General features: G+C 63.9%; 1 protein-coding gene across 1 annotated transcript in view; it reads right to left on the minus strand.

Annotated features, from left to right (window-relative positions):
* Positions 1–7,285, minus strand: part of KCNK9 (potassium two pore domain channel subfamily K member 9) — a 77,340-nt gene extending 70,055 nt beyond the window's left edge. Inside the window, exon 1 of the mRNA XM_042973084.1 lies at positions 7,003–7,285. Coding sequence (XP_042829018.1) covers positions 7,003–7,285 — 283 coding nt within the window. The remainder of the gene's footprint in view (positions 1–7,002) is intronic.
* Between the last annotated feature and the right edge of the window lie 5,586 nt (positions 7,286–12,871).

A 12,871-nucleotide genomic window follows, 5' to 3' on the forward strand; every position in this document is an offset into this window, starting at 1 on the left:
GCCGCACCAAAGCTGTCCCCGTCGCGACCACCGCACCATGGCCACAGGGCCGCCTCCTCTAGGCTGACCCCACGCTTCACCCGGGGCCACCCACTGGCTCCTTCTAAGGCTGGGCACGTGATGAGGGTGAGGACCGGGCAGGGCTCGCCCACCCCACTCAGCTAGCACCCCTGCGAGTGGCTGTTCCCCAGGCAGGTTTTGTCATTGCTCAAGGCCTGGCTGACCCCAAAAGCCCAGGCGGGAGCAGGTGGGGTGGGGACGCGGCCACGGCCAGGATGCAGCTGTTCACAGCGCCCTGAGCCGCGGGCCCAACACACTCCTGGCCACTCCTGAATTTCCTCCCCTTCCCCTGCCACCGCGAATTCTTCTGTCAACCATCCCCTCTTCTCTGGGTCCACAGCACACGATCCCACTCTCTTCCTCGGAGATCCACGTCAGGGACTGTACTTGGGTTCACACCAACGCGAGACGGAGAAACCGCTGCTCAGGAGCAGACGAAAGAAGTCTGCGTGAACTAGAAGCTCGAGACACGTCAGCGCAGGGAGGGGCTGCCCAGAAAAGCTGGCTTACCAAGCCGGGGGGGCATGAACAGAAGCCCAGCACCTAGACGAGGGGAGGGGGTATTCTGCACTCGGAGAGCACACACGCAGACCGAAATTGCTCGGAGAAGAACCAGGCTTAGGGAGGTACGACTGGAAGAAACTCGGGGGCCTAGGACTATGTCCAATTTCCTAAAGTCGGTTCCAGGACAGGGGGCAAGCCGAGCTCCGCTCACTCCTTCCTTTGGAGAACCGCAAGCTACAGCTTGGGCGCCCTTAGCTATTGCACAGGCAGAGATCCCAGAGTCGGGATGGGCGGGAAAAGGAGCCCTCAAACAAAATCCCTTGGTGAAATGAACCCCAGAACCCCCTTCCCCAAGGCTGGCAGGGAGGCGGCTGCTCCACTGGGGGAGGAGACCCTCACTGCAATGCTCATATCCCAGAATTCCTCTGCCCGCGGGACTCCCTTAACGGCGCAGACTGCCTGCCCCTCCTTTGTCAGCCCAGCCCGCCTGGGTCCTTGCGGCCAAATTCCTGGGGCTCTGCTGAGTCCAGGACACTTGTTTCCCACGGTGTTTTCCTGGTGCTCCGGCAAGGCTGGTGTAAACCAAGAGTAGCATTGCTCCGTGCCCTAACTCACAGGGGCAGGCCCCCTGGGCTGGCGGCCTGCCCGTCCTGGCTCCAGGGCCAGCCGCACCCTGGACTACCCAAGCACACCCCCCTACGGCGGTGGCACCACACATCCAGGTGCTGAGTCCCTCCCTCTTCTCTTCTGCACCTGAGCCCCCCCCCCCGTCTCCAACTTCTAAATGCAGACCTTCTGTCCCCTCTTTAGGTGACCACCACAGAGACTGGCCACCCCTTTGAAAGAATGACCCCCCAACACACACACCGCTTTTCCACATGGTGGCCCCACCAGATCAGAACCTCACACAATACCTGCATCGTGCATATAAACACACCCTACCACCTTGCATGCAAGGGAATGAGCTCCCTGTCAGTAGGGGCATTCAAGAAGCTGACCAGCGGAGGGAGGTTCTGGGGTGCCGGTAACAATGTTTCTTGATTTGAGTGGGGCCTACAAGGGTGTGGTTTGGTCACAGGAACCACTGAACGATATACTTCTGCTTACACGCGCTTTTCTGTGTGATAGTCGTACTTCGGTCAACATTTCTAAAAAGCAAAAGTGCCTGGGATTGGCCGACCGCTTTTCAGGAAGGTGATGTGGCTGGGACACCTCGGGTCCCCCCACATCGGGGCATCAGCACTTACTGAGAGGCTACCCGGGGCCCTGGGCACTCCCGCCCAGCACAGGGACGGAGACGGGTAAAACCCCAGCGCTGGAGGAGTGAACACGGTACATGGAGGGCTGAGTGACCGTTCAGAGGAGTCAACGAGCGAACGAGTGAGAGGGGGAGTGAGTGGCTGTAGAGAAGGCTGGTTGCAATCACGCACGGATACACAACACAAACAAACAGGTGCCTGGAGCACCCTGGGAGGGAGCGCAAGGGGATGGGGGGCGGTGCGAACGCAAGACGCCTGGGGGACCCGGGGATGGACCGGCGACTGGAGGCGCGGACACAGGTGAGCGTGGAGGCCAGATGCACAGAGGGCCGCTTCGCCTCCTGCTGCTGCTCTGACCCTCCTGGACTTGGCTAGTGAGGTGACCCGGGAAAGAGGAGGCAGCGGCGACGGGTGTCGGGACGGCGGATGCCGTCTGATACCTGCCCCCGCCTCAGAGCACCTGGCTAGGTGTCCCCATGCCCTTCAGGAAAGCTATCTCTCTCACGTCACCCAGGGTCAGAAGGAACCTCACTTCTCGGCTTCCTCCACGACACCCACAGGCAGTGTTTACTGGAGGGCCGATGCTACCTCGAGCGCCGCGGGGTCCAGGCGGGGTCCAGGCGGGGCCCGGGGAGGAGGAGCCAGCCACGCACTCCCGCCCGCCTCCTGCACACCGCCAGCGGCCACACCGGAAAGTAGCAGGGAGACGCCTCCTGTCCAGGCCCCGCGCGCTGGGTGAGCCGGCCCTTCACCTGACCCTCGCTAAGCAGGTCTCCTGAACAGCGGAGTGAAAGGGAGAAGCAGAAGACGTGGATGGAATGTTCCACAGGCCCATCCTCGGCTCCTGGGACAAAGCCACAGTTGGAGCTCGCAGCCCTCGGCCTCCGCGTGGGCTGCCTCATCATGCCTCAGTTTCCCCATCCATCAGGTGGGGTGATGCTCCCACCGGTCTTGTGGGAGAAGCGAGCGCAGTTGTGTGAAAGCACCACGCTCCCTCCGGCACCAGCCTGCTGGGTCCCCCCGGGCCTGTTTCCACCCTGTGATCCTTCACAAGATGCCCGCGGGGGCGGGGGCGGGATGGACAGACAGTCTGCCTGGGGCGGGACAGATGATATCAACCTCGCTGGCACCAAGGGAGGCACAGGGGGCAGGGGCACAGCTCAGGGAGGCCGTGAGTGGCCGAGGGGAAGGCCAAGCCTCCCTGGAGGGTGAGAACCTGCCAGAAGGATGCAAAGGGCCAACCGAGGAACGCACCCCCGGGGCCGTCTGCACCCGCGGCACTGAACGGGTTAAGGGAGTTTCACTGTCCCTGCGCCTCACACTGAAGCTCAACCAACCGTTTGGGTTTCCAGCTCCGCCTCGCCCCCCCTCAAGGCCAGGCCTTATCTTGTCATCTAGACTGTCCCCAGAGTCTCAGAGGCAACGCAGACCAGGCAGGGGCAGGCGCACAGCAAGAGTGTAAACTGTGTATTGAAACCTACACCCAAGAGTGCCAGAAAAACACAGAAAACGCTTTCCACTTTGTGAAAACTCCACTCAGGCTCTGTGCGTGAATGAGGGAGGGGAGATGCCCTCGGCGCTCCGCCTTCAAGCCGGCAGGGGGCCTGGAGCAAGGAACGCACAGGGGCCCCAAAACTCTCAGGGTGTGCCCCACCCCCAGCCAGCAGACCGTGGCTCCCAGGCCTGTCACCTCAGCTCCCGGGGCAGCCACCCCGGCTTCAGAGGAGCCCAAAGGGCCCAGAGAGACACCGCCCCTCCAAACTGCAGCCAAAACAGAAAACCTGTGTCTCCTTCCCTCCCTCCTTCCCCTACACAGACCAGTTTTTAAATGGGCCTCCTGGACCCCGCAGAGGAGATCTGAATTCTAAGCACTGTTTCTTCCTCTCTGATGATCCCAGAGGTGGTGACAACTTAGGTCACAGACGTCAGATTCAAAACAGAAGGGTCCAGGAGATGCCCCCTCTGCTGTCAGACCGGCACTGACTGTGGGGCGCAGTGCCTCCTACAGGAAGCCTACAGACCTGCTGGGAGAGTGGGGGTCCCTTAGGCCTCTGCCCCAAGCAGGAAATTCAAGTGAGGCCCTGGCCCTGCCAGGCAGAGGCTTCCCACCATCCTGCTAAGCAGCCGAGCACAACGGGACATGGATACAGGGCTCCCACCTTCCACACGGGCCTCTCGGAAGTCAACACCACCCCATCCCGCAGGCAGCTTCAGATGGCAGGTGGCGCAAACATCAAAAAAGAGAGAGGAAGGAACCTCACCCGGAAGCGGTGGAGGGCGGCATTGGGCGCGCCCTTCCGGGCCCGCTGGACCTGTGCTGCCCTCCTCTGTCGGCGGTGCCCGGGCCCGAGTCCCCCGCCCCGAGGGCTGGGCGAGGTTCACGGGCCAGCCCCTCACAACCTGTCATGGGGCCACGGACCCAATGCAAAATGGTAACCGCATTGCTTTTAAAATCCACCTCACGGAAGGAGCTAGTAACTGAACCCGAGAAGCGCCGTTCGCTTACGGACCACGAGCGCCACGAGGTTCCCGCCCGCCTCGTGGGCTGGAGCTCAAAGTTGAAGTCCGCTCGAGAAATCGCTCAAGGTTAGATTAAAAATGAGAACACCCGTGAAGATTCACCTGACCCATTAATATCACCGTCCAATAGGAGACGGTGCCTCAGAGGGCCCGGCTCGGGGCTGCTTTTTGTTCTAGGCCTAGGAGGACCTTAATTTGCATTTATATTAAAAAAAGAAGAAGAAGAAGAAAACAAACAGAATTAACTAGAAAGGTGCTTTGTTTCCTGTAAATTTGAGCTCTTGGGCTAAACAGCTTCCCAGGGCAGACAGCACGGGCTCAGCCCGTGTCAAACACCGTGAATTCACACCTACAGAGTGAGTGCTTTGCGCTATGCTGAGGTAGCCGCAGGCAGCTGGGCGCCTGCCCGCCCTCAGGTCCAACCGGGCAGATCAGTCCTGTGTCAGGCTCCTCCTGCAGGTGGGGAAACTGAGGTCGGGAGAAGAGACACGACCCCGCTGTGGTCTGCCAGGATGGCCAGACTCGAGATGCAAGGCAGATCGCTGGGCTCCAAGTTCAGCGTCAGGGCGGCTGAGTTAGGGCAACGTTTTCTTCCTTGTCCTTGCGTCTGTGCCCCAACCTTCCTTTCCAGAAACTGGGGTTGAAAACTCGACGAAAGAAGTGAGGAAAACCAACAGCCAGCAGGTGCCCCCCTGGTCCTGGACAGACTGGAGGCCCACCCGTGTGCCGGGCCAAAGAACACCCTCGGTCTGGCCACACGTTCCTTGGCGTGTTTCTCCTTAGAATGTGCTCGGAGCTACCCGCCAGGGTCAACAAACACGCCTTGATGAGAACTTTACCAGCCTCTTTCTATTTTCAGGTAAATGGGAGCATCTCAGGGTTTGGTTTTAACTCCAACCTGCTCCGCGAGGCTGGAGCTCAGCTCTCGCGACCAGATGGGTTTCAGGTGCGCGTTTCGCTCCTGGGCGCGGTGTGCTAGCAGATTTCACCTGCCAGGGGCTAGATCGTCGGAGGCATGCTGAGGGGATGACGGGTTCCCCTCCCCGCCCAGAGCAGTCAGTTCTCAGAGGCCCATTTCTTGTTCTCGGGCTCTCCAGCAAACAGGCCCCCGTACCCCAGGATCGGCACCATGTGTGTCTGTGACCGCCACAGCTCATGCTGGAAGTTTAACGACAAAGATGACGGTAATGACCGCCTGGCCCTTCCAGGCACTGGAGGCACAGTGGGGTGTGGGGAAGGAAGGACTTTCCTGTGTTTTGGCCGCCGGGCCAAGCGGGAGCAAAGCTAGTTACGTAGACAACAGAAGAGCATTTTCCTCCCAAAGACATAAAAACCTGCACCAATGAATTAAACATTTCAAACAAGATGACTCTCTACAAAGTCTTCTCAACCAAGAAGCAGAGACAGGCCGTCCTGTGCTGGTACATCCTGTTGCATATGGCACTGAGAAATCCTGCTTTTTCAGCATACAGAGCTTTCCAGACAAAGAAAAATACCAAGGGGGAAATTAGAGGAGGAGGTCCGGAGGAGTCAGGGTGGACGGAGGAGACAAGGGTGGGCAGGAGGGGACCTCTTCTCACGGCGAGGGGGCACAGGGGGCTGGGCAGACACAGAAAAGAGGCCACCCGAGCCAACACAGCGGCCCTGACAGGTCCAAGGAGATGGCTGGGCAGAGGCAGGGTGCCGCGCGGGGACAAGTTGCAAACCACAGAGACACCACCCTACCTACTGCCGTGTCCGCTGGGTTGAAGCGACCCGCTCCGGTTCCCAAGGCTCTCCAAGTGCCACGTGATCTCAGCCAGGGCCCTGCCCTGGGCACCCACTAGGGACTTTGCTCTCTGGCTAGCACCATTGGGAGAGGGACCCACAGGAGTCCCCAGGGTGTACCCATTGGACTCTCTTCCCCAGACCAGGGCTGAACCTCCCCAGTTTCTGGGGACTCCGCAGACCTGCCTCACCCACTATCACAGCCCGTGGGGGCGGGGGGCCGGAGGACAGGTCCTGGCCCTGCCCCCCACCCTCCACTGCCCTCTTAGAGCACTTCACCCGGTTGCCACCCCCACCCCAATCACCAGAGAGCAAACTCTCTCTCTCCTCCGGGTACCTGGCACGACCGGGCTCCAGAATTCGAGGAGGAGCCCCGAGGGAGGAAAGCTGGACTCCGGGCTCAGAGAAGGCTGGAGGCCGGCGAGGGTCCCCCGCCGCCCGAGTCCCTCTCCGCGCGGCGGAGCCAGGCCAGCCGTCTCCAAGTCCCGGAGAGGTAGTAAGTGTAAGGCTTGGAACCCCGCGCAGCCCAGCCCGCGCCGGGGCGGTGGGTGGGTGGGTGTCTGCTACGGGATTATTCTTAGCGCTCCACTCTCTTCGCAAAAGTGGCGCCTCCGCCCTCCCGGCTCCGGCACGCTCGCTCGGGGCTCGCAAGCCCGGCCCAGACGGCGGCGCGGAGCGGAGCCCCGGGTGGGGTCCACGAGGGGCGAGGCGCGGAGGCGCAGGAGAGGCGGGGGCTCCCGAGAGAGGAGGGGGCGCGGCGGGAGGGGCCCCGGCGACGAGGCTGCGTTTAACCCTCGGCGCCCCGCACCCAGCCCTGCGCCGCGCGCTCAGCCGCCTCCCCGGACTCCTCCCGGGGCGCGGGGAGCCCGGCGGCGGCGCGCCCGGCCCTTACCTATGGTGGTGATGACCGTGATGGCAAAGTAGAAGGAGCCGGCGAATTTCCACTGGACGCCGGCGCGGTGCGGCTCCGACTGCAGGATCACCAGCTCCAGCTGCCGGTAGTCCTCGGCGCTGATGTTGTACTTCCCCTTGATCCGGATCTCCTCGGCTTTGAGTTTCTCCTCCTCGCGCATCTCGTGGTCCGACTCGAGGGCGTCGAAGACGGCGGCGCCCACCAGCAGGTAGGTGAAGGTGCAGACGATGAGGGACAGAGTCCGCACGTTCTGCCTCTTCATGGCCGCCAGCAAGGAGCCGGCGCGGGGGGCATGTCCCGCAGGCTCGCAGCCGCGCGCGTCCCACTGCAGCGCCCGGCGGCCGCCGCCGCCTCCTCCGCCGCCGCCGCCGCCGCCTCCAAGTTGTAAGCGGCGGCGGCAGCAGCAGCAGCAGCAGCAGCAGCGGCGGCGGGGAGGCGGGGGGCGGGGAGGCTGGGGGGGCCCCCCTCCGCCGGGGCCGCCACAGCCGCCGCCACCGCGAGGCGGCTGGCGGGGCAGGGGCGGCGCGGGCCCGGGCTCGGGCGAGAAGGCGGACAGGCACAGGAGGCTGCTCGAGCGCCGGGGCCAGGCGTCCGGGAGCCCCGACACCCTGCGCCAGACCCGGCCGAAGCAGCCCGCCCCACTGCGCAGGGCCATGCACGGCGGCCCCGCTGGGCACCGCGCGGGCCGCGCTGCCCTCCGCGCCCCGCCCCCCGCTCCCGCCGGAAAAGCAGGGGCGGGAGCCGGAGCGCGGCTGGAGGGCGGCCGCCGGAGCCCGCGCCCCTCCGGGTCCGGCTCCCGGGCGGCGGCGCCCGGCTAGGAGCCCGCAGGTCTGCGCGCGCGCCTCGCGGGACCTCCTTCCCCTTCAGCCCTCTTCGCCCCCCCCCCTCGGGGGGGGGGGTGGTGGAAAAGTTTGCGAAGTGGCGGCGTCTCCGGAGTCCCCAGCAGGCGGGGAGGGGGCCGAGCAGGTGCAGCGGGCGGGGCGGCCGGATGCCCGAAGGTCCGAGCGCCCCGCGCCCACCCGGGCGCGCAGGGACGCGGCGGGGTCCCCGCCGGGCGTCGGCCGGTCGGCGAAGTTTGCTCGGCTCAGCCCCCGAGGCGCGGGAGCGGGGCGCGGCCCCAGGGCGGCAGGGCCCGCGGCGGAGCGGCCTCGGGGGCGGCCCGGGGACGGCGCGGCGGCGGTCGGCCAGCCCGCTCCTCCGGGGGCGGCGGACGCGGCGGCGGCGGCGGCGGCGGCGGCGGCGGGAGGGGTCCCGCGGGCCTCGCGGAGCTGCGGGATGGGCGCGGGCGCATGAGCCGCGCCGGGGTCGGGGCCCTCCGGCGTCCGGGCGTCCGGGGAGGCGGCCGCGGCGCTGGTCTGCCAGGGGCGCTGCGTGCGTGCGCGCCGGAGGGAGCCGAGTGTGTGTGCGTGTGTCTGTGCGTATGTGTGCCCGTGTGTGTGCCCGTGTGTATGTGTGTGTGTGTGTGTGTGTGTGTGTGTGTGTGTGTGTGTGTGTGCGCGCGCGCGCGTGGCACCTCGCTCCGGCGGGAGGGCCGTGGGGGGCGGGGGCCGGGCTACGCCGAGGCCAGGCCTCCCTCCCTTCCTCTCTCCCTCCCTCCCGCAGCCTCCCGGGCGCGCCACCTCCCGCCTGGTCCCCAGCCAGCTGGCGAGGCGGCCTCGGCGGCTCCCGCTGCAGACCGAGCGCGGCGCACGGCGCACGCGGAGGGAGCCAGGGAGGGGCGGCCGGTGCCGCTGGGGAGGGGGCGGAGGCGGGCCGAGGACTGGGTGTCGCCAGAGTGGGGGTGGGAGGCGGAGCCACCAGCAGGTTTCGCAAGGGGGAAGGGAGGATAAATGAGACTGCTCGGGTCCTTGTAGCCCAGCTCCCCGGGAGCGCCTGCCGCTTCGCGGGGCTGAGAGTTTGAGAGAACCGGGCCTGGGGGAGGAAATGGGATTCAGCCCGAGAAGGCCGACCGGCGGCTTAAGGGAGAGAGACCCGGAGGAGGGTGGGAGCTCGAGGGGAGGGCGTTCCCCGGGGGCGGCCACCGGCCGGGCGCACCTCCTCCTCGCGCGCTGCGGTCCCGAGGGCCGCCTCGGTCCCTGCGAGCGTCTCCGGCCAGGTGGCCCCGCACCTGCTGATCCTGAGCTCTTACCCCGAGAGCGCGGAGGATGTCACGGGCGGCTGCTACTCTCGCGGTCGGGGCCTCGGGGGGAGGATGCCGCATTCCTCCTTCCCTGTCCCCTCCTCCCTGTTGCTTTTCCCAGAAACACTCCTTGGTTCCCCGAGGCTGGGCGCGGGGTGCACCCAGAACAGAAGCCTGCCCCTCCTCCTGCACCCCAGCGCCTCGCGACGGCCCCACTGCCGGCCAGCCTGGGCAGGCGAACAGGAAGCCCAGGCTGGGGAGAGCTGTTCCTTGAGTCGGAGAGGAGGCTTCGCCCTGCTTTGTCCCTTTCCCATACCCTTCAGGTCGTCGAGGGTTTTCCCTCGACCACCGACCCCCTTACTCTCCACTTGAGCAGTGGAGCTCGAAGTGGGGAGGCCGAAGGCGCCGAGACCCTGGGCTCCCCCTTGCCTGGGTCTGGCGACCTCCCTTGGACCCCAGCCGGGGAAGAGATGGAGACTTGGGGAAAGGGACGCCCCCAGGCGGCGGGCTAGGAGACTGGGCAGAGGCGGCCAAGGGCGTCGCGGAGTAGGCCAGGGAAGCCCACCCATCCTTGCGCAGCAGCTCGCGGGCGCGGGCGCCTTGAGCCCTCAGCGTCGCCCCCCTCGGGCAGTACTCAGACTCCCCATCCGCGGAGACTCGGGGCCCCGCGAGTCTGGGAACCCTGCTAGGGCGCTCTCCACCCCACTTCTGGGATTCGCAGGTGTTCGCGCCCACGGCGCTGTGGGTGAGGGGACCCGAGCTGTGGGAGACGTCTGGGTCGGCGGGCACCGCTGGGCACAGGGAAGGGGAGCCCCACCCGGAGCAGTCGCTTCCCCAGATTCATTTTGGAACCGAGGCCCCTGCGCTTGGCGAATGAGCCTGGCCTCCCGGTGAGTCACCGCGAGCGGGCGACAAGGATTCCCGCAGCTGGTAATTAATCGCGCCGCTCGGCCCACGACGGAACCCCAGTCGGGCCTCCCGCCGCCCTGCAGAGGCGCCACCCCTGAGTCACAGCCGTCGGGCCTCGGCAGTCCGGAAGCCGCCTGCCCGCCGGGGCGCCACCAGGGGGCACTGGACTCCGACCCACAGGTGGCCCCGCTCTGAGCCAGCCCTGTAGGGGAGTCCAGGCTGTCCCCGCCGGCGGGTGCAGGAGCGGGGGCTGAGATGGCGCTCCATCGACAGATCCCAAGCTTTGTAGAGAGCCGCTTTTATTCGGTTTACACACAGCCTTTCGGGAAAACGGAACCGCTTTGCGTGCCTACCGGAAGGGGCCTCAGAGATAAAACTAGTCCAAACTGCTTGTTTGACAGATGGGAACACTTCCAACGAGAGAGATTCGTGTTCCCCGGGGACACAGGACAATTACCATCTACAACCAGCTCTTGAATCTCTGCCGGGGTTCTGTCCAGCATTCCTTCCAGGACCCCAGCTGCCTTCTGACCCCAAAGTCCCAGCGCCTTGAATGGCCCCAGACCGCCCCTCAAACGCTGGTTCTTCCTTTTCTGTATTCCTCCAAAATACAGCCTTTGGGCTCAAAAGAAACAAGCTCAGGGAGCCAAGCCTCCCGGAGGGACCTTGGGGGGCTGGAAGAGGGGACACACACGCACACAGCCCTCTCTGTACCCCACACTCCTTCCATGGCCTTGGCCTGCAGGTAGAAGAGAAGTCCTTGGAGCAGAGCTTGGCTCTTGGCGTCTTCCCTGTGTCTCCAGCCCTCTTTGCTTCAGTTGCTCAGCACCGTGGGTTGGTACCACTGTCCAGAAAGAGGTTAGACTGGCGACCGTGCCTCTGGGGAGCCCAACTCCCTGGCCACCTCCAAGGTTGCAGCCCAGCCCCAGGCAGCTTGGGAGCTCAGGTGTGGCGAATCAGAGCCCAGGCTTTCCACCCCCCACCTCCCAGCCAGAGAGTGGCTGGGCGTGGCTCATCTCTCAACCAATGAGAGCCCGGGAAAGCATTCCTAAAAGGAGCTGATGGCACAGAGAGGGAGGCAGGAAGGCCCCTCACCCAAGAGCCACCCGCTTTGCTTTAGGGGAACAAGTGCATTCTCTGTGCCGCTTAGGCCACGGGTGAGTTAATCCCGAGCCTGAGCACTGCTGCTGGTGGCCTGTCTGTGCTCCTCCAGTGGACCGTCACTGGGCCTCCCTGGACCTCGGTGTCTTCTTCAGTAAAAACAGATGTATTTGATTAGATAATAAAGAACATCATGGTTTCATAACTAGCTACTGCCTACTTGTTTCCTAGGTTCTTTACACACGCCTGGCATGTTATTAGACCCTAGGGGCTAAGGAATATGACCCCGTCTTACCCAGAGAAGCCGAGCGGTTGATTCTGGCCCCACGGTGACTACGAGTGGCCCCGACTCCCAGCCCGGGGCTTCTTCCACCTCAGCGCTCCGTGTCTCGGAAACCGATTCTGCTGCTAGCCGGGAGGGCCAGTGCTCTAGGCCAGGGCCCCAGCTGGCTGCCCGGGTGCCTCCGCAGGCAGAACCGTCTTGCTGGCCCACGACCATTTGCTGGCAAGGAGCTACGACAGCCCGCTGCTTCCAGAACATCACAACTCCCGGGGCAAGTTTAATGTTTTGTCGTGGTAATGCCCACATCATTGAAAGTGGGCAGGACATGCAGAACCATCGTCCCCATTTGACAGATGGGAAAAGTGAGGCACTAAGCCTAGCAGCCCCCGAATCACAAAGAGAAGCTGTAATGCCAGCCCTATCGGTTCCTCCCTGTGCCCCCAGCTCTGCCAGCCCCATCGGTTCCTCTGGCCCATGACGTTCGCAGCTGATGAACCCAGCAGTGGCCGATTCCGGAGGGAAATACTCTGTATCCAGGCAGCTAGGCCCATCAGCTTCCCAGACTGTTCTCGGGAACATGAGAGAGTTACTCTGGGAACACTGGTTAAATGGGGAAATGAAGGATTTCTCAGAGCCCTCAGTCTCCTAACGGGCGTCATGACCCCCAGACAGGAGTAGGATGAGCGGCATTTCTCAAATTCATTTGACCACGGAATCTGCTTTTGGGCACAGAGTTGGCCCCAGCGCCAGGTTCCGGGCTGCTTTTTGGGAACCGCTGTGCCAGCCCATGGAGCTGGGCACAGAGGGGCAGGAAGCCTGGATTCCACTTCTGGTCCCACATGGACGAGCCCTCCTCCAGCTCCAGTCCTTTCTGTCTCCAGCTGAGCACCGCCCCCTCTTCTGCCTGCAGAGGTCTTGTGAACACGCTGACTCTTGAACTTCCCTGATGGAACCCTCTTGGAGCTCCTAGTCAAGCCTCTGCCCACCCCTGGCATTGCCTCCCTCAGCTCCTGCCTCCCTGCTGCCCTCCTCCAGTGCCAGCCATTCAGTGCACATCGAGCCTCTGTGCCCTTGCTCATGCTGTTCCCTCTGTATGCCTTTCCCTGTCTTCTTTGGGCTCTCTGCTTTCAAGATTCAGCTCTGGCAGTGTCTCCTCCAGAAGCTTCCCTGTCCTCAGGCTGGACTAGGCTCCTGTGTCCCTGCACACACTTTTCTTGCAGTGACCCCTTTGGTGCTTGTCACATCTCCCCTGCCAGACTGAGCTCCTCGAGGGCAGGGCTGTGCCTACCTCAAGTCGGTCGTGCAGAGCCTGTTGCTCAGCAGGTGCACAGTAAATGCTTGATGACAACTAAAAAGCAGAGTGGGGTTCACTCACTAGCAGGTCTGAGGTCACTCTTAGGAAGAGATGTCTCTTAGGAAATCAGGAAAAAGTCAAT

Source organism: Panthera tigris, chromosome F2 (assembly GCF_018350195.1).
Source record: "Panthera tigris isolate Pti1 chromosome F2, P.tigris_Pti1_mat1.1, whole genome shotgun sequence".
Taxonomy (NCBI): domain Eukaryota; kingdom Metazoa; phylum Chordata; class Mammalia; order Carnivora; family Felidae; genus Panthera; species Panthera tigris.